General features: G+C 34.5%; 3 protein-coding genes across 5 annotated transcripts; all 3 read left to right on the top strand.

Moving 5' to 3' along the window:
* Positions 1-688: 688 nt before the first annotated feature.
* mettl21a (methyltransferase 21A, HSPA lysine) lies at positions 689-10,152 on the top strand. Of its 2 annotated transcripts, XM_089134206.1 has the most exons (6): positions 689-851; positions 1,232-1,396; positions 1,534-1,645; positions 1,728-2,121; positions 6,201-6,310; positions 10,127-10,152. In XM_089134206.1, exons 2-5 carry the CDS (start codon positions 1,250-1,252, stop codon positions 6,256-6,258), a joined length of 711 nt encoding a protein of 236 aa, XP_088990332.1. In that variant the 5' UTR covers positions 689-851; positions 1,232-1,249; the 3' UTR covers positions 6,259-6,310; positions 10,127-10,152. The 2 variants fall into 2 exon arrangements, with proteins under 2 accessions (XP_088990332.1, XP_088990336.1); XM_089134210.1 differs by lacking the exons at positions 6,201-6,310; positions 10,127-10,152 and adding an exon at positions 5,822-6,156.
* Positions 6,245-20,212, top strand: dpp4 (dipeptidyl peptidase 4). 2 transcript variants are annotated; one of them, XM_089134151.1, is made up of 26 exons: positions 6,245-6,310; positions 10,127-10,211; positions 10,984-11,076; positions 11,387-11,481; positions 11,851-11,925; positions 11,999-12,051; positions 12,187-12,256; positions 12,755-12,875; positions 12,994-13,148; positions 13,235-13,329; positions 13,403-13,535; positions 13,681-13,719; positions 13,792-13,890; positions 14,618-14,688; positions 14,765-14,818; positions 14,910-15,037; positions 15,136-15,183; positions 16,187-16,285; positions 16,363-16,432; positions 16,524-16,718; positions 17,895-17,949; positions 18,130-18,229; positions 18,335-18,393; positions 18,539-18,611; positions 19,254-19,327; positions 19,547-20,212. In XM_089134151.1, the coding sequence occupies exons 1-26, from the start codon at positions 6,263-6,265 to the stop codon at positions 19,637-19,639; spliced, it is 2,280 nt and encodes a 759-aa protein (XP_088990277.1). In that variant the 5' UTR covers positions 6,245-6,262; the 3' UTR covers positions 19,640-20,212. The 2 variants fall into 2 exon arrangements, with proteins under 2 accessions (XP_088990277.1, XP_039538506.2); XM_039682572.2 differs by lacking the exon at positions 6,245-6,310 and adding an exon at positions 9,815-9,946.
* Positions 20,213-21,435: 1,223 nt separating this feature from the next.
* gcga (glucagon a) lies at positions 21,436-24,792 on the top strand. Its single transcript, XM_039682573.2, has 6 exons — positions 21,436-21,541; positions 21,637-21,746; positions 21,911-22,066; positions 23,239-23,355; positions 24,113-24,256; positions 24,379-24,792. Exons 2-6 carry the CDS (start codon positions 21,658-21,660, stop codon positions 24,401-24,403), a joined length of 531 nt encoding a protein of 176 aa, XP_039538507.1. The 5' UTR covers positions 21,436-21,541; positions 21,637-21,657; the 3' UTR covers positions 24,404-24,792.
* The last annotated feature ends 675 nt before the right edge of the window (positions 24,793-25,467 follow it).

Genomic DNA, 25,467 nt, shown 5'->3' with positions numbered 1-25,467 from the left:
GGGTAGAGAGAGACTGATGCTGAGATCAGACGCACTGATGCTGGACAATACACTCATTCCTCTGAACCAGGAGAGAGTCACATGACTCACTTTCAACACTGAACACATCAGTGAACATCACTGATGATGATGAAGAACATGTAGCCTAGAATCTATGGTGATGACAGGAATAGGAAGACAGGTGGAAAACATGAGAGAATAATGTGAAACACATTACTGGGCTATTTACTGTAGGCATTTTCTGGAATAAATTAATTCATTTAAGCTTTATCAACATGATCCTTAATTGGCCTGATGTCAATATTGTTTTTAAAATAGGCCTGTTGACATAAAAGATTTCAAATGATTGATTGTTTAAATAAAATTAAAAGTCTACTCACTGTAGACAGTAACATTGAATGATTCTAAGTAAGTTCTAAGACTAAGTACGAATGATTGTCTTTAATGAATCGGAAGTCTCGCACATTCGGGAATAAGTTCGCATGTGGTTTATTTTGAAAACAGCACCTCATTTAGTGAAAGATAGGTATTTGTTCAGTAGGTCCATCCACCCTAATTATCCTCCATTTTAATGGAATACGATTTACTCGTAGACTTCACTAAACGAAAAACATGGGATTGGAATAATATTTCTAACACCACTAGCAGTTACACGCCTAAACATCAGATGGCGCAGATGAGTCACGACTGTCAGAGGTAACAGCGCCAGCGGTCAAACAACAGATCGCGGAAATAATGCTGCTGAATCTCTCTTGTCTGTATTTGATTTCTCTTTGTTTTCGATAAATAGGCAAACCATTTTAAAACGTTACAGAATAAGGAACTGTCAACTCACTGCATTTAAAAAATAGGTACAGTAAAAATAACTACGTATCTTCCTTATCGAAGAGAGTGACACAGATATCAGGGACCAAGAAGTGTAGTTCACTCAAAATCTTTATTGATAGCCGTTAAGTTAGTTTATATTATACTACGTATGTGCGTACGAGAAAAAGTGTGAATGAACCTCAACTTTGATATAGTGAAGTGTGACAAAAACAATTATACAGAAGAGACAGCGGAAAAACACAGAGTACAATATGTGCTTGCAAACACTCCATTACCACAACATTATGCTCAATACAATGACAACAAAACATTTACATAACATAGATCACTTTTATTTTGGTCTTTATAAAAGTATAGAGGTTTTTGCTGTTTTCAGGCATTTTATGTTTTTTGGTCTTTTCAGGCATTTTAGCAGCTCAGGATGGCTTTGGTCCCCTATGATGAGAATGTACTTCCTGCTCTGTCAAAGCTTCACCAGACTTCAGCTGAATTTAATCTGGCCAATCACAGGATCAGACTCAGCCAGGACTGGAAGCGATTGGGTGTCGCTGCTGTGGTCTGGGATGCAGTAAGTTTAAAAATCATAACATGCATTGAAGGCTAGCACAGATCTGGACTGGTAAAGGATAAGTTACGGGTTCGAATCCCACAAGATATGATCCATGAACTGTCACAAGTGTTTATTTTCATGATTTAATTTTCTAGGCTGTAGTGCTCTGCATGTTCCTAGAGATGGGAAACGTGGATCTGAAAGGAAAGAAGGCTATTGAGCTTGGAGCTGGCACAGGTTTGGTGGGCATTGTAGCAGCTCTGCTTGGTAAGAATGAACGATTGATTCTTTTCCTGACTAAATTATTTTTTTCTGGTTTATCTTGGTCAGTACTATTCCATTCTTGCAGGTGCCAATGTGACAATTACAGACCGAGAACCTGCCTTGGAATTTCTGACGGCCAATGTGCGTGAAAACATTCCTCCCAGCCAGCAGGGGGCGGTACAGGTATCTGAACTTACCTGGGGTGAGAATCTAGATCTGTATCCCTCAGGCAGCTTTGATCTGATACTGGGAGCCGACATTGTTTATCTGGAAGAGACTTTTCCCGCTCTCCTGCAGACTCTTGAACACCTGAGCTCGGAGAACACGGTGGTGTTGTTGTCCTGTCGGATTCGATATGAGAGAGATGAGCGGTTCCTGATGGAGCTACGGCAGAGGTTCTCTGTGCAGGAGGTTCATTATGACTCTCAAAGGGACATTCACATTTACAGAGCCGTGAAGAACAGGACCAACACCGAACTGTAAGAGCTGGTATTGAGGAAACTTTGGGTAGAGCTTCCTGTTTGTAATTCAAAGCATTTTAAGCTTGATAAAACCTACTGAAGGTGATTAAATGACAATATTTAACAGGACCATGGTGATTTTTGCTTTATATGTTTGGCTTTTTGCATTTCACTGCTTAGGCAGCAGGTGGCGCTGCTATACAGGCCTGGAATAGTAATCTGGCCTTGTGCTAAAATAGACATCTGTCTTGCCTTCAGCATCTCTTTCTTGATTTGTGAGTCACTTGGATTGCTTTGAAGTTAAATGGAGAATAATAATCATTAACTATTGTTATTTTCTATATACAGTCCAAAATATATCTGTTATTATAACTAATATAATTAAAGCTAATATAATAGTATAATATAATATAATATAATATAAAAAAAATGAAATATAATTAATACTAATAATAATTATTATTATTATATCTATTATTTAAAGTTTTAGAATATTTAAAATTTTTGTTTAAAATTTTTGAATATTATTTATTGTTATTAATTCTATAGATTAAATGGAGAATAATAATCATTAACTATTGTTATTTTCTATATACAGTCCAAAATATATCTGTTATTATAACTAATATAATTAAAGCTAATATAATACAATTATTATCATAACAAAATTATTAAATTACTATTATTATTATTTAATTATTTTAAAAAATATATAATTGATAATAATTATTATAGTATTATTATTATAACTATTATTTCTTCCTATATGCAATCCTAAATAGTTTTATTATTAAAGTGAATATTATTTAAAGTTTAAGAATATGTAACATTTTTGTTTAAAATTTTTGAATATTATTTATTGTTATTAATTCTATAGATTTAATATGATATAAAATTATAATAATAAAATAAATAATAATGAATGCAACTTTTATTGTTTTCTACACACAATCCTAAACATATTTAATATAACTAATATAATATATAATATATAAATTATATATATATATATATAATATATATATAATTAATATAATATATTTTGTATTATTCGTTATTTTTTAAGTATAATTATTATTATTAACAACATTTACATTTATTCACATTTACAGTCAGTGCCTTGAATTTGATACGAGTGGCAGTTGGCAACCAGTGTAATTTTTTGAGGAGAGGTGTGATGTGTGCTTTCTTCGGCTTGTTAAAGACCACTGTAGCTGCAGCATTCTGGATCAGTGTCAGAGGTTTGAAAGTGCAAGCTGGAAGACCAGCCAGGAGAGCATTACAATAGTCCAGTCTGGATAGAACAAGCGCTTGGACAAAGAGTTGTGTCCAATGCTCTGATAGGAAAGGCCTGATCCTCCTAATGTTGTATAAGACTACGGTAATCTGCAGGACCGGGCAGTTCTAGCAATGTTGTCTGTGAATCACAACTCCAAGGTTCCTGGCTGACCTGGATGGAGTAATGGTTGATGAACCTAGCTGAAAGAAGAAGACCTCAAGCAGTTCTGTCTTCGCAAGGTTGAGTTGAAGGTGATGGTCCTTCATCCAACAAGAAATGTCTGTCAGGCAGGCTGAGATGCGAGCAGCTACCATTGGAATGAGAGTTGTGTGTCATCAGTGTAGAAATGACAGGAAAAGCCATGTTTCTCAATGACAGATCCGACATGTACTGTAGATGGAGAAGAGAAGTGGTCCAAGCACTGAGCCCTGAGGCACCCCAGTAGTAACCCTAACCTCACCGTGACACCTTGAAGGACCTATCTAAGAGATAAGACTTGGAAAAACTGGATTGTGGTTCCTGAGATGCCTTTCGCCATGAGGGTTGACTGGAGCAAGATGAGTGCTTAGGATTTAGATTTTGGAAGTTGCTCTTACCAATCTCAGAGCTTCAGTTACTGAGAGTAGGGCAGTCTCAGTTGAGTGGCCGCTTTTGAAACCAGACCGGTTGTTATCCAGGAGGTTGTTCTGTTCGGGGATAAAAAGGTAGAGATTTGGTTGAACATGACTCATTCAAGTGTTTTAGCAATCAATGGAAGAAGGGATGCCGGTCTGTAATTTTCTAGAAGTGCTAGATAAGCCTAGGGTGACTGGAAAGGATGATGACTTTTTTTTTTTAATTTTTATTTTTACTAAATACAAACCATATATATATATATATATATATATATATAAATACATAATAACACTCAACAGCAATTTGTTATATTTTAGGACGTAGACAGCCAAAGCCAGTTTTATGTTAGCTATGTTTTTGATCCATTAAACGCTCTCAGAAAAAAAGGTACAAAAGCTGTCACTGGGGCTGTACCTTTTCAAAAGGTAAACTTTTGTTTATTTTAGGTGCTAATATGTGCGTTTTAAGTGTTAATATGTCCATTCCAGGAGCTAATATGTCCATTTTTGGTCCTAATATGTACATTTAGGTGCTAATATGTACATTTAGGTATTAAGTCCATTTTAGGTGCTAATATGTACATTTTATGTGCTAATATGTAAATTTTATGTGCTAATATGTACATTTTAGGTGCTAATATTTACATTTCATGAGCTAATATGTCCATTTTAGGTGCTAATATGTACATTTGATGTGCTAATATGTACATTTTATGTGCTAATATGTACATTTTAGGTGCTAATATGTCCATTTCAGGAGCTAATATGTACATTTTAGGTGCTTATATGTACATTTTAGGTGCTAATATGTACATTCCAGGAGCTAATATGTACATTTAGGTGCTAATATGCACATTTAGGTACTAAGTACATTTTAGGTGCTAATATTTACATTTCATGAGCTAATATGTCCATTTTAGGTGCTAATATGTACATTTTAGGTGCTTATATGTACATTTTATGTGCTAATATGTACATTTTAGGTGCTAATATGTCCATTTCAGGAGCTAATATGTCCATTTTAGGTGCTAATATGTACATTTAGGTGCTAATATGTACATTTTAGGTGCTAATATGTACATTTTATGTGCTGATATTTACATTTCATGAGCTAATATGTCCATTTTAGGTGCTAATATGTCAATTTCAGGAGCTAATATGTCCATTTTAGGTGCTAATATGTCAATTTCAGGAGCTAATATGTCCATTTTAGGTGCTAATATGTACATTTTAGGTGCTTATATGTACATTTTAGGTGCTAATATGTCAATTTCAGGAGCTAATATGTCCATTTTTAGGTGCTAATATGTACATTTAGGTGCTAATATGTACCACTAAGGTACCAATATGCAGCCTTTGGGTACAAAAGTGTACCTTTTGCAAAGGTACAGCCCCAGTGACAGCTTTTGTACCTTTTTTTCTGAGAGTGAACCTCAGATCAGATGCTTATCATCAAACTGACCCTTATCTTGGATAAACATGTGTCCAGTTTTATAACAGATAACCCACATCCTGTCAAGTGAATCAAAAACTCCAGCAAAGACTTTACCAGTCTTCAGGAGATATTTCAAATGATTAGATCATTTGATAATTTAAAAAAGATTTCTCTGATGGTTTCCGAAATGCTATGATTCCTTATTGTGTCATGGAATATTATAAATGAGTTATTACTGGACGCAAAGCGCCGTCGTTAACGCACATCACCTGTTAAAAGCGACACAATTTTGTACGTGCCACACCTGTAAGAGGATGTTTTAATGTACCGCGGCCCATGCTGCATTAGGCCGGATCGAATTTAAGTGAGTGTCTGTGTATTTGTTTGCAGAGGAAGTCCGCTTTGTGGCAGATGAGACCGTTCCACCTGAGCGCAGTCAATAAAGAAGACACTATGATATTTGTTGAGCTTTTAACAGGCTTTTAAACCCATGTTGTCTGCTGTTAAATGATTTCTGAAGATCGGCCGATATGGAAGGAAACACACTTTGAAGTTTCCCCCAGCTTTGTAAGTCGCAAATGTGAAATATTTTGTAAAAGGTCATATTTAGCTTTTTTTCCCCCCAAATCACTACCACAGTTTAATTGCGCTACAAATTTAAAGATCTACATCCGAGAATGGTTGTAAACGGGCTTAAAATGCCCTACAGCATTTTACTGTTTCCGACTGTGTTCTGTGACATCACATCTTGTCGGCCCCTTTATTGCAGGAGCCTTTCTCTGACGTCAGTGGCATCAGAAGGATTAGCCCTGATTGGTCGAAACTGAAGTCATGCTGGCACTGAGACTCGCTAATCGCAAAATTAGCATTGTCATTACGGTAAGCGTCTGTCTCAAACACATGGATGTGATCTTTCACTCCTAGACGATAAAAATCTTTTGTGGAATCTGTCGTGTTTTATAGCCCTTGACAGTGGAAAAGAGCACATTGGCCTTAGTAATCATGTTATCTTGAATGTTATATTACCTTGAATTCTTTTGTTAGAATAAACTGGAAATGGTTTCATCTGTTACAGTCATTTTGATTTTAACCCTTGATATATATTTAAGTCACTAATTGTAGCTGCAGTCATTTTGATTTATTGCTAAAATGCTGCTGGTTTTCAATCGAAAACAGTCTCATGAGAACTCACTTATTGACACTGCTTAATTATTATTAGTTTATTATCAGTTTTTTTCCGCACATCAATAAATTCACCTGCCCTGCCCTCGTAATCTTTAATCAAAATAACTTCCCCTCCCTCTTGGCTTGACGGCTCTTTTTTTCTCTGATGATGTGTTTACTTGCATGAGGGCGGGGCAACCTGTCACTCACATGAAATCGACCAATAGCAAACCACAACCATCCAATCAATTTCCCATGGAGAAAATCAAGCCCCGCCCTACATTTTTTTCTTGTTTGCAAAGTGGCTTCAATCAGATATAAGGAACAATAAGACTATCGCAACTAACGTTTCAAGCTATTTTACAATGTGGCAATTTTCAGACTGATCTCATGAAATGGCGTATTTATGACACGCCAATTCGTATTTCCATTTTTGGCGTGCTATCAACACGCATAATCGCTTTTCAGCGTGTTTATGAACGCCGTTGACTTAACTTTACATTACTGTATATATAAATAGTAGGGCTGAGAAACGATTAATCGCGATTAATCACATTCAAAATAAAAGTTTGTGTTTACATAATATATGTGTGTGTAGTGTATATAGTTATTTTGTATATATAAATACACACGTATGCATGTATTTAAGTAAAATGTGTTATTAATATATCAAATATTTATATTTATGTATAATATTAACTTTATATATAAAGTGTATACATGCAAATATTTCTTAAATATATACATGCATGTGCGTGTATTTATATATACAAAATAATTATACACACTACACACACATATACTATGTAAACACAAACTTTTATTTTGGATAAGATTAATCGCGATTAATCATTTCAAAGCCCTAATAAATATATGACCTAAACCTACCCGTCAATGGGGTTAATACCATTTATAAGTCTTCCCCTACCATCCTACGGAAAAAAATATCGGTCCCCAGATGTAGATCTACATTTTGCTTCGTTTCGCTCTGACATTTAACGGCGTGTACATACATGTGGAATCACTCGGACATTTAATGGCGTAGAAATACACGAATACACTCGGATAGCTCAAAATGCGTATAGATATCACGCCACTTGACTTGACGCGAAAGTCATGATGCCATGTTGCAATTTCGTATGAATTCGTACTGTTATTTGGACGAAAACGTACTTGTTTTTGAAAAAAGTAAGCATGAAGCTCCATCCCTATAGCTAACTATCTATCAGTGGGGCATAAACAGATCGTATGAAAACGTATTGAATGGGATCGTAAAAATACAAATTAGTCACCGAATCATAAAAGATGGATAGATGGACAAGTGAGATTACAAGAAAAAACATTCAGACAACATAATGTTTTCATAACCAAATGGGAACATTTGCAAAACATTCTTAGAACATATTTTTGTTGAATTAAAGAATCTGATAATGAAAGAAAGTGTTTATGTATATAAGCTCTTTATATAATAAAAATTGCCAGGAAATTCCTGTCATCGATATTCAGCTCCCTCCGGCTAGTTGTCCAACCGTTATTCTTTCCTCTGTGACTTTGAATTAAGTGGCAACACCGTAAACAGCCATTGACTGTCCACAAACCACAACTACACAGTGTGTATGACTGCAATCCATGCTTATGGACCATCATTGAACACCACACCCAAAAGAAGCATATGCTTAGACACCAAAATAAATAAATACAGTCTCTGACACTCTTTCAAAGAACACAGAACTGACTGAGGAATGGAAAATCAGTGCAGTACATCATGCTTTATGCCAAAAATAAGTGTTCCCCATAGTTCTGAATCATAATATTTGGAAATGAATCTCTAATGCGGGAGGAAGTCCATTGTGACTTAATCAAACTTTTTATACAAAGTAGAAACATATGCGAGATCTAATTTCCAGTTTGGCCTACACATGATTTTAAGAATTGCTTTTAAAGATTGAATTCATTAAATTACGTTCAGATGTTTTTGGTGTAGTATTTGTGTTTTCAATTCCTTAAATTGAATCAGGGAATTTGATTTCATCATGGGGCTTGGGGACGGCAGTAGAGGTCTAACACATGCTTCATTTCCTTTCAAACAACTCGAGGGGGAAGTGCGCTTATGTCACCTCTCATATTATTTATTATTTGCTTTATCAATGACCATCATAAATGTAATGGACTGAGAGGCAGATATGGGCCCTGCTGTAAATGTGTTAGAAAACAGGCCGTTACAGTATGTACGAGGGAATGCCGGCTTTCTATGAGGTTACATATGGTTTATGGAGAAAATTATGTATGTGAAGTATGAAAAATGTAATGGGTCATTTATTCCTATCTGTGCTGATAGTTTATGAAATATTGGTTGATAAATTATTTTTTTCACTGCATTACCCAACATTACTAATTATTAGGCCTGTATGCAGAACATAATGTAAATGTCAATGCTTCGATGGATAAACTAATAATAGAACAGTTTTAGCCTGAAAAGCAGGGAAGTCCGATTCATTTAGCGAATCGTTTCGTTTGAGCGGTTTTCAATTAGCCTAATCGAATCAGAAGATCGATTCATGAGCAAGTCATTACTCAAATTATGAGTAGTCTCTATTTTTAACTTTGTTAAACAATAGTTAATAGTTGTTTGTAGAACTAGTAAGTTTTGTAACAAACGAGTTACAAACCACTTACCAGTTGTTGGTAAACCTGTTGTTTTGGTCGTGGTTTGGACTCGTCAATGAAGCTAGCTCGAAAAACAATCTATCATGTTGCAAAACACAGCTACAGTCGAAATTGAATAACAGGGAACAGTATTTCGAACATAATACTACTGATAATGATTAAAAACATTAATCATTTTCAGTATTTTGCATGATATTTTCGACCGAGTCATTAATTTGAATCGTTTCAAAAGAATGAATCGTGAATTGTGAATCACTGATAATGAATAGGCTATAACTTCATCCTCACATGGTTCATCAAATCATGCGAATATTGAACACATGTAAAACGATCTGTATTACGTGCATATTTGAGGACACTGAATTATGGTGTGTGTGAGGGAAAGTGAATTCAACTTGATGAAACGTTTTTTTCTTTAGTGCACAACACGTCACACCAGCTGCTAATTACTCTTGACATTCATTGCGGAGAAAATACTGTCTTACTGATCAAGGTAGGCTTTAGAGGAATGCGAACTTTAATCTGTCACCACTTTATTGTTTCCTTAACAAGCAAAGTTGAGGTAATATTTAACACTCCTGCTCTGTTCGACTCTCGGGAGCGTCCGCGCGCGCAACAGAGACAGAATTGCGCTGGATAATAACGGAATTCTGAACCAAGACTCGCGCATTTCACTCTAAGATGGTCAGTAAGTGTTAAATAGTGCAAATATTGTGTGCACAGTTTGGAAATTGCGCTTTTAACTTCTAGAGAGTTGTGCGTAAAAGCGCATTTGGAGAGATAGGCTAGTTATAAGGTGTTGTGTTGTCTTGTATGATTTAAAAGCGGGTTTTATTTGATTTGGTTATTTTTGTCATGTTGTAGGAAATTGGAAAATGGCTTCTGGCAGCATTTGGGATCGTAGTGGTCGTTGTCTTAATAGCTGTTCCAACCGCAATTTTCCTCAACGGTAGGTGATTTTATTTGGAGTATGTAGATACGTTTATAAATATGTCTTTCGAAAGCAAGATTTCTGATTCATTGCTGTTGCTTCATGTTAAACTTGTATATGTCCAACTGTTAGTCATTGATTATACGTGTCACTCCTCCATGAAGTAATGTTATAGTTAGCAGGATGACTGGCTGCAGGAGTGTTTACATCAAGTGTTTTCAGAGGCTGAACGCTTTCCAGCGCTTATCTGGGACATTATCTTCTGAACTTTGTACAGATAATGATTTTACTTTTTTATAACGCACAAACACACGTGTGTGTGTTATACAACACATTCACTGAGAAAAGTTTCCATAAATAACATCTATCTATCTATCTATCTATCTATCTATCTATCTATCTATCTATCTATCTATCTATCTATCTATCTATCTATCTATCTATCTATCTATCTATCTATTTGTCTGTTTAATTGTCGATCTATCCATCTATCTATCTATCTATCTATCTATCTATCTATCTATCTATCTATCTATCTATCTATCTATCTATCTATCTATCTATCTATCTATCTATCTGTCTATCTGTTTATCTCCTTGTCTAACTAACTATCTGTCTACTCTATCTATCTATCTATCTATCTATCTATCTATCTATCTATCTATCTATCTATCTATCTATCTATCTATCTATCTATCTATCTATCTATCTATCTATCTATCTATCTATCTATCTATCTACCTCTACTTGTCTAATTATCTGTCTCTCTCTCTCATTTTCTCTTTCTCAGATGATAAAACTGAATCCCAGAGGACTTTTACTCTAGAAGATTACTTCAACGGAACAGCAAGAACCAAGTCATACAACTTGCGCTGGGTCTCAGGTACTATGAGTTTTGGAAAATTTGCTCAACATTTATTTACATAAACAACGTATTTATGACATAGAAAGTATACTGTGTCTTTACCATGGTACCGCTATGCTATCAAATGAGATTAAAATAGTACTTTTAAAATATACCATGTACCCTAGTACTTTTTATGTAAGCGAATGTATACCATGGTATTTACTGTACATAGTAACATGTCCAAAACAACATGGTCCTTTTTGTAAGTAAACGTCTGAGTGGATATTGACTTTTTTTTGTCATAAAATCAATAATTTGTTACCTTTCTGCACAATTTATCATGCAGATGATGAATATCTTCACAAGACAGGAGAGGGCTCAGTGTTTCTGATCAACGCAGCCACAGGAAATGAAAGGGAATTCGTGAACCAACAGATATTTGTAAGACATTTTGCATGGACTATTAGAGCTTTAACCACACATTACCTTTTGTAAATATAAAAACACATTGGTAGTTTGAATGGCACTACTGGACGATTGTGAACCACGACACACTATAAGCAATCAGACAATTTTTTTTCCTAAAATCAAAGACATTTTTTAAGCAACCACATATCAATTATCCAGAATACCCACCATAAAAATCATGCCGGAGACTTTTACACAGGGAAGCAGCAAAAAACTGGTTTTAATTGGCATTATTTATAAAAAAGAAATCAGGGCGCCACTGTTCTCAGAACTGTAAATGTAAATACACATTTGCATCGATTCTTTGAATGCACAACAGTTGTCTGTCTTTGGTGTTATCAGGCTCGTGTGGCAGCTTTCGATTACATGGTGTCAGCCGATCGAAAATATGTCTGTTTCCTGAGCAACTACACCAAGGTAATCAATGAAACGCTTTGAGTAATCAATTATTAATCATATCCCAATGTTTAATATTGTCTTTCTTCACCAGCTATGGAGACACTCGTACACTGCATCGTATTCCATCTACGACCTGGAAAAAGGGTTTGTTTACTAGTGTGTTTAGCTAGCTAACCGTTTATGCTAACAAACTGCATGGCCATCTTTATTCCTGTCGTACCTTTGATCAGTGATCACTTTGTATTTTTGTGAAGATGTCTAACTTTCTCTTTCTTTCAGGGATTTTATAAATACAGATATCCCACATGAAATCCAGTACCTAGCGTGGTCTCCGACCGGCCACAAACTGGTGAGTATCTTATCAGTTTAACGCAATGTCATGTTCAAGGTGCTGTCATGTATGTCGTAAAACCTTATCAATATTGTCTTCATTTAACTGGTTTATGCCATGTCATCGTTTGATACAAGTTTTCTGTCTTTGAAGAACTAGGTTCACTAGCATATATGCTAATACATGCTAGCTAGCTAAAAGTAGCACAACGAACTACATTTTTTACAATAGTTAAAACAGTGTAGCTTTTCCAGTAACAAGGTAATTCTTCCAACAAATACTGGGTTACTGATGTTTCAATACTGGTGTAGCTAACTAGCAATGCTGCTAACTTAAATTAGCTATGCTGCATGATACATACAGTACGTTTACGCACAAAGCTGTTTTGTATGTTGTTGTTGTGGTGAAACGTTTAGTTTAAATTCTACAGTTCATTAATTTTCTATTTTCAATTTTCTAGCCCTTGTTTTCCACCTTTTGCTGACAAATACCAACATTTTTCTCTAATCCATACAGGCATTTGTGTGGAAGAACAACGTCTATGTGAAGGAATCTCCCAACTCCACATTTAAACAGGTCACCAATGACGGAGCCCACAACTTGATCCTCAATGGCATTCCTGACTGGGTGTACGAAGGTAAGAAATGCATATTTAATGAAGCGGATGGACGTTAGCCAATCATAACAGAGGTCATTAACATATTGAAGACTTAAAGGAACAGTTCACTCAGAAATTATCCCTGTTTTCTCTGTAGAGGAGATGTTCTCCACCAACTTTGCTTTGTGGTGGTCACCAAATGGGAGGTTTGTGGCGTACGCCAAATTTAACGACTCTGAGGTCCACAATATCGAGTACACGTGGTATGGAGAAGGGCAGTATCCAGATACGGTCTTCGTACCGTACCCCAAGGTAAAAGACATCAAGTTTCACGGTGCAGAATGTGATTTTACACAATTTTGAACACATTTTGATGCTCCCATTCATCAATTCCCAAGGCTGGAACCCCAAACCCAACTGTAAAACTGTTTGTGTTCGATACAAACTCATCCATGGTCCAGGAGGTCAAGGTCCCCAGTGATGTTGGTGCAGGGTAAGGAGTTTTGGATTGGTTTTTCAGCCAGATTTAATAATAATTTGACATAAAACTACATGTTTCATCACAGAGAGCACTACCTGAGCACTGCTACGTGGGCCTCAGATGAGCGAATTGCAGTCCAGTGGCAGAAAAGAACACAGAGCTATGTCAGTTTGAAGACGTACGACTTCAGTGGTGGCACTTGGAACGAAAGTTCACTGGTACGACACACTTCAAGCCAGTGTTTTTTGAAGTTGAATAATAAATATTACAATAATAACAAAAGTGTAGATTATGGCTCCTTTAATAAGTCGACTGAAGCACAAGTATTCTTTTTTTCTTGTGTTTTTTTTTTTTTTTCAACAGAGCCAGATTATCACAAGCAGTACGGGTTGGGTTGGCCGGGTATGAACTATTTGATTACAAAATGTCGTATGATTTTGAATGCAATGTTTATGCCTGTTTTTTTTTTCGTAGTTCTCTCCAGACCAACCTGTCTTTCGGCCGGACGGCAGCAGCTGCTATCACATTATGAGTAACGGGGAGCTATTTAAGCATCTTGTACATTTGAGTGGAGTGAGTTTTCAAGCTATAGATTAAATCAATGTACATTTATTTTATTAGTGCATTCATATGTATTGAATATTTACATTTATAATATTTAAAATATACATTATGGCTGATTAATCGCGATTAATCCCATTCAAAATAAAAGTTTGTGTTTACATAATATATGTGGGTGCACTTTGTATAGTTATTTTGTATATATATAAATACACACATGCATGTATATTTAAGAAAAAAATTGTATTTATATATAAAATATTTATATTTAAATATAATGTAAATTATATATAAATCTATATACATGGACATATTTCTTAAATATATACAAGCATGTGTATGTATTTATATATAAAGTAATTATTATATTACAATTATTATGATAATTATTGTAGTAATTATTACAGTGCACCCACATATATTATGTAAACACAAACTTTTATTTTGGATGTGATTAATCGCGATTAATCGTTTGATAGCCCCAAAAAAAAAAAAAAAAAAATATATATATATATATATATATATATATATATATATATATATATAACATTTATATATATACATATAGTCTTAATATATATATATATATATATATAGGTAAGGCAAAATTTAGCATTTTTTAGTAACCTATTTTATTTTGCGTTCACCTAATATAAACTTCAAACTGAAGATACAATAGCAGAGTGTGTATTATGAGCGTTTGCGAGTTTAAAAAAAAAATTGCGATGTTTTTTTCTAGACACAAAAAACTTTCTTAACTTCGGGAAAGTGGGAGGTCACTAGCATCCTTAAGGTCACAAGCAATGCCGTGTAAGTTACTTTTCTAGAAACGTCTGTCATTGAGTGTCCGGTTTCTTTTCTCAACTTTTCTCTCTGTTCTTGACAGATACTATGTAAGTAACGAACACAATGCGAGTCCAGGCCAAAGGAACGTTTACAAGTGAGTGTTATGGGTTGAAATCAATCAGACCTTTTTTTTAATTATAATTATTGTTGAAAAATGTAATAAAATGTGTTTTTTTTTTCTGCAGAATCGCCATAAATGGTGCTTCTCATTCAGAGAGGGAGTGTCTGACCTGTACCCTCAATGCGGATCGGTGCAAATATAACTCTGCTCTCTTTAGCGCTGAAGGAACCTACTACCACATGAGCTGTTCTGGTACGTCACGTATATTCATTTATTCTACTCTATAAGTACATAAAGCACATATAAAATCAATGAAACATTCCCAAGTCCTGTTATTTGTGTTTCCGAAGGGCCTGGACTGCCTCTGTATACACTGAGAAACAGCCGAAATGGAACAGGTAGGGCTAATCATTAAAATCATTGGTGCCATTAGCAGTTACTTAGCGCACAGATTAGCGGTTAGCATAAATGGGCTCATATTCCGTTAACATTTTTCAATCCCATCCCCACCACTTCTACTTATCGTGTCATATCCTCTACAAAAATCAAATAAACATGTATTTATTTATTCATTTATATTTTCATATATTATTTTGTATGCATGTCGAGAAATTCTGGACAATTGCTTTTCTAGGGATGCACAATATAATGTGACCATATCGGTTCTCGGACTTACATATCGGTTATCGGTTATATGACACTTAATGGGAGTTTCTCTGTATTCATGAATTTATTACTTAATTATTAAGTTTTTTTGACAAAATAGGATCAATTTATAATATGACTTATTGGTTATTTGCCAATAAATAATCAGCTTCAGCTAGGATTTCAATTTCAGTGCATCACTATATATATATATATATATATATATATATATATATATATATATATATATTATTAATGCAAATATATATTATTAGTGCAATAATATGCATTATTATTGCATGATGCATTATATATATATATATATATATATATATATATATAAATGTTATATTCTTTTTTATTTTATTATATTTTATTATATATTTTATTATATTATATTTATTATATATATATATATATATATTATTATTTTTTTTTTTTTTTGCTGTTTATTGTGAATTTGCACTTATGTAGTCTTGCGAAATGTTCCGTGTTGCACCATGGTCCTGAAGAAACGCCACCTCTTTCCAATGTATACATCTTATATAGAGGAATGACTATAGAAATGAACTTGACTTTGACAGCCAATCAGAATCTACCAGGCTTTGAAGAGCTCAGAGCTTTGAACAACTTTTCAGTGCGCGCTTAAAATAAACAGACTGATATCTTCAGATGGTGTGGATGCTAATATAGTTATCTTTATAGTTATCGCTCTTGGAGTGAACGGGCCTTAATTCATTTCTCAAACCATTTTAGAGTTGAGAGTTCTTGAAGACAACAGTGATTTGGAAAACACTCTGCAGAGCATCGCAATGCCATCAGTTACGCACGGCACGCTGAAGATCGGAGAGTTTGGTAAGGCTGAATCTACAGGATAACTTAGAGAATTTGTTTGTTCAAAATCCTAATCTTATGTTTTTTCCCCCCCTCAGACCTTTGGTACCAGATGATCCTGCCTCCCAAATTCGACAAATCCCAAAAATATCCTCTGCTTATTGACGTGTAAGCTAGCTGCATTGTTTTTGTGATCTGATTGTGAACTGTGATCTTCTTTGGATGGACAGTGCAGTCTTGATTCTTTCATATCCTGTAGATACGCGGGCCCCTGTAGTCAGAAGTCAGATTTCCGCTTCAGGGTGGGATGGTCCACATACTTGGCCAGCACGGAGAAAGTGATCGTGGCCAGCTTTGATGGTAGAGGAAGTGGTTATCAAGGAGACAAGATCATGCATGCCCTCTACAAACGACTCGGCACTTATGAAGTCGAGGATCAGATAACGGCTGCTAGGTACAAATATGCGTCCACATTGCTCTCAAGTGAATACGTTTTGATGTTATTTGTGCTCCAGACATGAATGTTTTGTCAAACCATGTGTTGTTGCGTAGACGTCAGCTGTTACTTTACTAGGCAATCTGACTGGAGAAAAAATCTCATAGACCTACATTGAAGGAGCCATGTCTTGACTCTTGACTTGATCCAACAGTTAACCACCTAGGAAACTACTTAGCAGCACCCTAGAAACCACCCAGATCACCCAGTAAACTACTTAGCAACACCCTAGAAACCACCCAGATCACCCTGTAAACTACTTAGCAGCACCCTAGAAACCACCCAGATCACCCAGTAAACTACTTAGCAGCACCCTAGAAACCACCCAGATCACCCTGTAAACTACTTAGTAGCACCCTAGAAACCACCCAGATCACCTAGTAAACTACTTAGCAACACCCTAGCAACCACCCAGATAGGGTTGGGTATCGTTTGAATTGAAACGATTCTGATTCCGATTCCGATTTCTTGTTTCGATTCCGGTTCCCAACGATTCTCGATTCCGATTCTTTTAAGAGGCAGGGTCAAAAAAGTTTAGCTAACCTTGCTAACCAACGGCCTTTCTAAAGGAAATGCTACTTCTGTAAAAATACTCCTTCTGTCACAAATTTTGCATTTTGCCGAGATTTCGTTATTTTTAGAAAAGTGAAGCCACACTTTGGACCGCCGACGTAAGCTACTAATGTTCGACTCGCAACGGTTATGCCAACACTTCCGGTAGACGCTTCTTCGTTGGTGTTGTTGAGCGGTTTCTTCTTCCGCTCGGTGGACTGTGAATATCGAAACTAGGAATCGAAATTTTAACTTTTGAACGATTCCGGGAAAAACAAAAAGTTAGTCCCGGTTCCAATCGATACTCGATTCTCGATACCCAACCCTACACCCAGATCACCCTGGAAACTACTTAGCAACACCCTAGAAAGCACCCAGATCACCTTGGAAACTACTTAGCAACACCCTAGCAACCACCTAGAAATGCTCTAATATCTCTACAATAAAACATTTTTAGTGAGATCTTATTTTAATCATGACATATATTACATATACATATTACATACTTATTTTAGTCATATCATTTACATTTGCCGTTAAATAATTAAAAATGTCTTGCTGATATTGTTCATTCATCTTCAGACAGTTTATCGACATGGGCTTCATAGATAAAAACAGGGTTGCCATCTGGGGATGGGTAAGTTTAATTACCAGAAATATTTAATATTTCAAAGTTTTTTTTAGAGATTTTTTTTTTTATTGCAAATAGTTCTTGATTTATGTTTCGTTAAAGTGAATGGCACTTGTTTTGGTATTTTGTTGCATAATGCAAATGCATTTTGGCCACTATATGTGTAATCCTGTGTTTGCGATTCAGTCTTACGGTGGTTACGTCACTTCGATGGTCCTGGGAGCCGGAAGTGGCGTTTTTAAATGCGGAATGGCTGTCGCTCCGGTGTCTAAATGGGAATATTATGGTATGTAGCAGTAAACAAGTTAATCTCAGTCTGCTTTTAGCTTTGATTTCACCCCGAATTTGTTGATATCATGTGATAAGATGGTTGTACTGTAACTTCCTCCAGACTCGATTTACACTGAGAGGTACATGCTCACGCCGGCGGAGAATCAGGCCTTTTATGATGTAAGTTCTACAAGTGTCTAAATAAATCTGTGGTTTTCCCAAGATGATGTTGAAGAGAACCGTGAGTCAGTCCTAGAATAGCTCACAAGAGGAAAGCACAAGAGCTGCGTCACAGGGGATTTATGGGATGTTATTGTTCTTGCAGAGTTCAACAGTGACGGGAAGAGCCAAAAACTTTAAATCAGTCCAGTACCTCCTGGTGCACGGCACCGCTGACGGTGAGATACGACCCCTCTCTCTCTTTCTCTCTCTCTCTCTAATCTTGTCTCTGCAACTGAGCATTTAAAAACTTAGTTGAATGAAAATTGTAATAAATGAATGCGAAAAAAAATCTGCATTTAAATTATAATTTAAAAATATTTGAAAAAAATATTTAAAAAATAATTAAAAAAATTTTACATTTTGAAATTAAATAAAAAAAAACGTATATCTCTTATATATTCAAATGGTTTGATTGCGTAAACATCATACAAATTTAAAGAAAAAAACCACTGGAAGTATCGTTTTTTTTAGAGTTTTTTTTTTTTAAATATATTTCCTAAAAACGATAAATTGTTTCCTTTAGATTTTGAGTTTTAGATATTATAGGCCTATTTTATTTAAATATCATAATCTTGTAAATATCTAAAAAAGGAACCCAGATGACGTGATGTTAAAGTGAAAACTTGTGCTGTCAAATCGATTAATCGTGATTATTCGCATCGAACATAAAAGTGTGTAAATATATATATATATATATATATATATATATATATATATATATTACATATACCAGACACACACATACATACTGTATATACTCACAAACCTTTATGTTATGTGCGATTAATCGATTTTATTTTTTACTTTTCTGTTTTCAGATAATGTTCACTTCCAACAAGCTGCTCAGATCTCTAAAGCACTCGTGGATGAACAAGTGGACTTTGATGCAATGGTACTCTATTCTAATAAATTATAATATATAATGAATATATATATATAATTAAATTTACAATACAATTATTAATTAGTTGTATTATTTATTATTAATGTATAAATATGCTCAATAACACTGCAAAACATTTTTAAAAGAATGATTAAATATTGTTTAAAATAGTTCTAGATGCACAAAGTGATATATATATCTAAACATGGTGTTGTGTGTCTCTGTCAGTGGTACACTGATGACGACCACAGTCTCGGCGGATCGGCCAATCAGCACGTGTACACTCACATGAGTCACTTTTTGAAAACCTGCTTTGCTTGAAGTTGTGCAACTTTCCACCCAGAATCCACGTCACCGCATCAGCGTTACTTCCAGACCACTTCACTCTCTTAAACACGTCAGGTGCGTGCGACCCCCGATGAGCAGCCGCTGAATCCTTGTGTTCTGTGCTGCAATAACAGACATCACGTCTTAAATCTTTATTAGTACATCCAAAAAATTGCAAAGACGTACTTATTGGATAAACATGAAGCTTGATGAGCTAGCTAAAGAAGGAAAGAGAAATATAATAAATATTAAAATAAATGTAATTATTTATTATTATTTTAATGACTTTTGTAAGCTGGGGAGAGCAATATTGTGTATTTTTCCATCTCAAGTTTTGCCACCTGTTAGTTTCATGTAAAGAACAAAAAGAAAGTTATAAAAAATAATGTCTAATTCAGAAAGAGAAATTCACACTTTAAGTCATTTGTCATCAAGCTTTGTCGAGTATCAGGTAATCTCATGAGTTTAAGGAAATATTTATTGTGTGCCTTTAAATTATAAGCCATAATTTGTACGAATTTACTAAATCAGAGATATTTTCGATCTTTAATAAATTGTATAAACGCACTCAATTGTTTGTGACTCATTTACACGTTTACACTTTACATATTCAAAAGTTTTAACTTCAAGAATTATGAAATGATTTTATTTGTAAAAACAACACATTTAAAATGCATTTAAATCTCATTTTAAACTCAATAATAAATTAAACTAATAATTAAACTAATTATTAATAATTAAACTTATAATAAATAAATGTATATATGTTACTTATTAATAAAACATTGTTATTTATAATAGTATATCATTGAGATACTATTATAATTTTAGGAATTTTTATTTGACTATTTTCCAGTTTCATTTGAATTTTATTTAAGGTTTTAGTAATTCTGTTGCAGGCTTTTGAATTTGTATTAGTTTTTACATATATATATATATATATATATATATATATATATATATATAAAAAGTTTTAGTTATTATAGATCATCAAGTTAAACTAAATAAGAAACGATAAATATTGCCATGCAATTAGCTAAAATAAAATAAAATAAAATATGTGCATATTTAGTTTTCTTTCAGTTAGCGTTCATTTTATTTTTAAAGTAATGAAAATTATTATTATTAATTATTTGTTAATAATAATACATTTTTAAATATTTGTTAGTTTGTTTTTTTTGAGTTTTGGTTATATTATAAACCCTGATGTAGTTTCAACAAAATAAATTTGTTGATTTTAAAACAACAAATATGACTTATATTTATAAGTATACTAATTCTATTATATACTTATATACTAATTCTATTAATCAAATGCTTGCACACCTCAAAATGCATTCTGGGAATTTTTGTATATTCAGAAAACCAATCTTAAAATTGCATGGAAACGATCGTTGTCACTCAAATCACACTGATTTTGTGTGCAAACTGCAAAGCATCCTGGGTAGGACATAAAAAACCATGTACAACTAATGTATAACAGACAAAAAATGAGTTTGTCACGTTCTGTGCCGGAGTATCCGTTTGCCCTCTTGATTTTCTCCTACGGTAGCACTCGGCGCGTTATTTTTCTCTTGGTTTTATTTGCGAAAGCCTCCATCCTGCTGTCTGACACCTCGAGGACGACTCTTATCTGGAGGTACTTTGGCACATCTCTCTCTTTAAACAAACACGAGCGGATTCATCCAGAGCGGGTAATGGACTGACACTAATGGATTTCATACGCGTGTGTGTGGGCTGCCGAGACGGGCCGGCCCCTCCTGGACCGACTATATAAGACCCAGAAGTTTGGGAAGAGGCCACGAAACCAACCGCAGAAGAGTCAGGAGAAGATCTGTGCTTGAGGAGCAAACGCACTCATCTCATCTCATCCCATCTCATCCCATCCATCCATCGGTGAGTTGAGCGTCTCTTCAAGGACTTCATTGACCTCTTGTAGATGTCTGGTTGGTTTTGAGTTTGGAGATGAGTTATTTCTCTCATTTTGACAGGGCTTGTGTGTTCAACTCAAAATGAAAGCCGTCCAATATCTCGCTGGTCTTCTTCTGCTCCTCTTTGTTCAAAAAAGCATGTGCGTCCCACTGCAAGATGACAACACAAGGTCAGAGGAGTCATTTTCCGAGCAAAGCTGTTGTTTTGAGCTAGTTTACTGGTGTACTTAGTGCTTGGTCCATTTTGACAACAGCTCTGCATTTTCAGTTGTAAAAGTGTCCGTGGTTTTGTGACGTACACGGTTTAACACTGGTTTCTCTCCCGGTGACGCAGCACAGAGACGGCAGAGAGTCTCGTGCCGAGGGCTCAGGGCTTCACCACCGTAAAGAGGCATTCTGAGGGGACGTTCTCCAACGACTACAGCAAATACCTGGAGACCAGGAGGGCGCAGGACTTTGTTCAGTGGCTCATGGACTCGAAGAGAAACGGGTAGGCACGATTACGCTGTAATATTGTTTGGAGATTTCTGCTATAAAACATCAACTTTATTCAACTTTTGGTGGAAAAGAAGAATTGAAGTTTGACAAAAATTACAAATCAAATTGAGTAAACATGAAAAATGTAATAACAAATAAGAACAAAACAAATATTTTATATCATTTTATATATACTATAAAAGAAAAATATACATTGGGATATACTGTGTATGTGAAAACAATTTATACAATTTTAAGTTTCCATATAATATATCTATAGTATTATTCTTAAGAATTATATATATATATATATATATATTCTGAGGGCAAAATATATATTTTAAGGTCATGTATATTCTGTTTTTAAGCTTTGTATTTTATATATAATACCATAAAAATACAACACTACAATATGATAAGCAATTATATGAATAATATACAATACCCGTTTCTCTCTTGAAACAAATTTGATTAACTTTTTTGATCCACTATTTTAATATTAAAATAATATATGTATATTAAATAATATATATATATATATAGAACATCATAACATAATATAATAAAACGAGAAGCTTGTGAAGTAACTATAAAATTAAAATGTCCTTTATATGTTGAAATGCAATGCATATGAAAACTTAAAATATGTTGTCTTTTTCACAAAATTCAATATATATATATATATGTATATACATATATAAATAAAATAAAACAATATAGTGTCATTAACATTTATACAACAATTTATATTATTTTATGAAAAGAATGTTTGTAAGATTTCTGTAATAAATCAACTTTATTCAACATTTGGTGTAAAAGAAGAATTGAAGTATGACAAAAATTACAAATCAAATTGAGAAAAGATGAAAAATGTACCAACAAATAAGAACAAAACATAAATAATTTATTTCATTTTATATATACTATAAAAAATTATACAATGTATATTGGGATATACTGTTGTAATATATAAAATAAGACTATATAATGTCATTAACATTTATACAACCATTTATATTATTATATTAAAAGAATGTTTGTAAAAAAAACACATGAAATAAATAATACAAAATGTGATAATATTATATTATATTTTAAGGCCTAATACTAACCGACTTCTTCTAAGCTAACTCAAAATCAAACATTTCATCAATGATTCCTCACACAAACTCTCTCTCCCCCCAGTGGTTTGTCCAAACGTCACGCGGAGGGAACCTACACCAGTGACATCAGCTCTTACCTGCAGGATCAAGCGGCCCAGAACTTCGTGGCCTGGCTCAAATCTGGACAGCCCAAGCAAGAGTAGGCTTCTAGTTCCACCTTCAGTGCCTTAGAGAGTGTGAAAGTGATGGAAATAAAGAAAAAGAGAGAGTGTGTGTGTGAGAGAGAGAGAGAGAGCAAAATTGCTAAAACGACTGCTTCATCATGCCTTCTCCTCCCAAACATCTGTCTCTTTTCTAACGCACTCTGTCCATCCTCACTGCCAAATGCTAATGCTAATAAATAGCGCTGAAACCAGGCTGTGTGCTTCTGGTTATCTTTTTCTGCTAATGTCTTCTTCTATTTCTGGTTCTGCTGTGCTAATCAAACAAATGCTGACTGCATAGATGCTAATCATAACCAAACTTCACATAACTAATACTACAAAATAAACTGATTTCTCAAGAACATGCTAAAGCTAAAAGCGAAACTGTGCTAAACTCAAAGCAAGCCGCAAGCTAACCTGCTAAACTCAACGCAGGCCGAAAGCCAACCTGCTAAACTCAACGCAGGCCGCAAGCTAACCTGCTAAACTCAACGCAGGCCGCGAGCTAACCTGCTAAACTCAACGCAAGCCGCAAGCTAACCTGCTAAACTCAACGCAGGCCGAAAGCTAGCCTGCTAAACTCAACGCAGGCCGCAAGCTAACCTGCTAAACTCAACGCAAGCTGCAAGCTAACCTGCTAAACTGAATGCAGGCCGCAAGCTAACTGCTAACTGTGACTTCATATTCACTGGTTTAAACTTTGAATAAGTGTCATTTGCACATGCTCACAAGTAGTTTATCATATGTACGCAGTGTTGGAACAAACAGAGGCACAAATTTGGGCCGCAGGCGGCATGTAGACGGCAGTTTCACCAGTGACGTCAACAAGGTCTTGGACAGCATCGCTGCTAAGGAGTATTTACAATGGGTGATGAACTCTAAGACGTCAGGGACTAGGTAAAGTCCTCTCTAAAGTGGCTAAAACACTGATAAGATAAAGACACAAGACTATTTTGAATGAGATTCAGTGCAAGAACAAAAGATGGGTCTATTCTGATGTGATTATTTTTTTTTTCTAGTGGCAAACGTGACGGGACTCAATGAAGAACTGTGAGGCTTCCCTGCGAGAGCTTACATTTGGATCCTGAAGGGGGTTCGATCATCAAAATGAATGAAAGCCATATCTTTTAAAGGCAAAACGGATACAACTCTTGAAATCGAAAAGCCATATTAATATTTTTATTTTTTAACATTGAGCACTGTGGTTATTATTTATTTTCCCTAGTGTTAAAGAACATCATGTTAGTTATAACAAAAAAATTGAAATATTTTTCTATAGTTTTGAACTATTTTCTATGTGTGCGATAAAAACAAACTCAGGTGAATGCACTAAACACTCAGGTAAAAAGTGACAATTTACGTGTGCTACCACTGTATCAAAGTACCATGGAAAATGGTGTTTTGCTCTGCAAAATAAACATTTTCATATTCCACCCAAGCCTGTTGTTTTCCTGTTTGAACACATGTGCATTTAGCGCCACCTAACGGATATCTTTAGCAATACACTTGTTTGTGGATTCGGTTTTTTAGAAGTGCAAAGTCATTTACAGCATTTTTTAATTTTTATAATTATTAAAATAATAATGATTAAATCATTTTTAAATGATTTTATAATTAAACAGTAGTTACATTTCTGAAATGAGCAAGATTACTAAATAAATTAATAAAATTGTTTAACTTATTTACACATTTATTTTGTTGCCAACTTTAATGTAGTAATCATCTGTTATTATTATTGTGCCATAATATTATTAATATTGGTTTAAGAAATTAAATCTAAATATGAAATATTAATCAGTATTTATTAATGTTACTCTTTTTCAATTGATCAGAGATGTAAAGGGAGAGAATTTTTTTTTTTTGGAAAAATAGTAAATTACTTCAATTAAAAAACAGGATCATATAAGCAAATACTATCTTGTGCAGTTTATTCAAACATTTTTTAATTCGCGCATCTTTATATTTCTTAATATTTTGCACTTGCATTAATAAAAAATAGTTACATATATGAAATTAGCTAAATATTTATTTATTTTTATTTTTGTCCGTTCTTTAACATAGAAAGTGTCATTATTGCTATGAATAGGCCATTGATGATTTAAGAGATC

Source organism: Pimephales promelas, chromosome 2 (assembly GCF_988280905.1).
Source record: "Pimephales promelas chromosome 2, fPimPro1.hap1.1, whole genome shotgun sequence".
NCBI classification, from domain to species: domain Eukaryota; kingdom Metazoa; phylum Chordata; class Actinopteri; order Cypriniformes; family Leuciscidae; genus Pimephales; species Pimephales promelas.
Note: the sequence above shows the minus strand (reverse complement) of the source record. Positions and strands in the feature narration are given on the sequence as shown.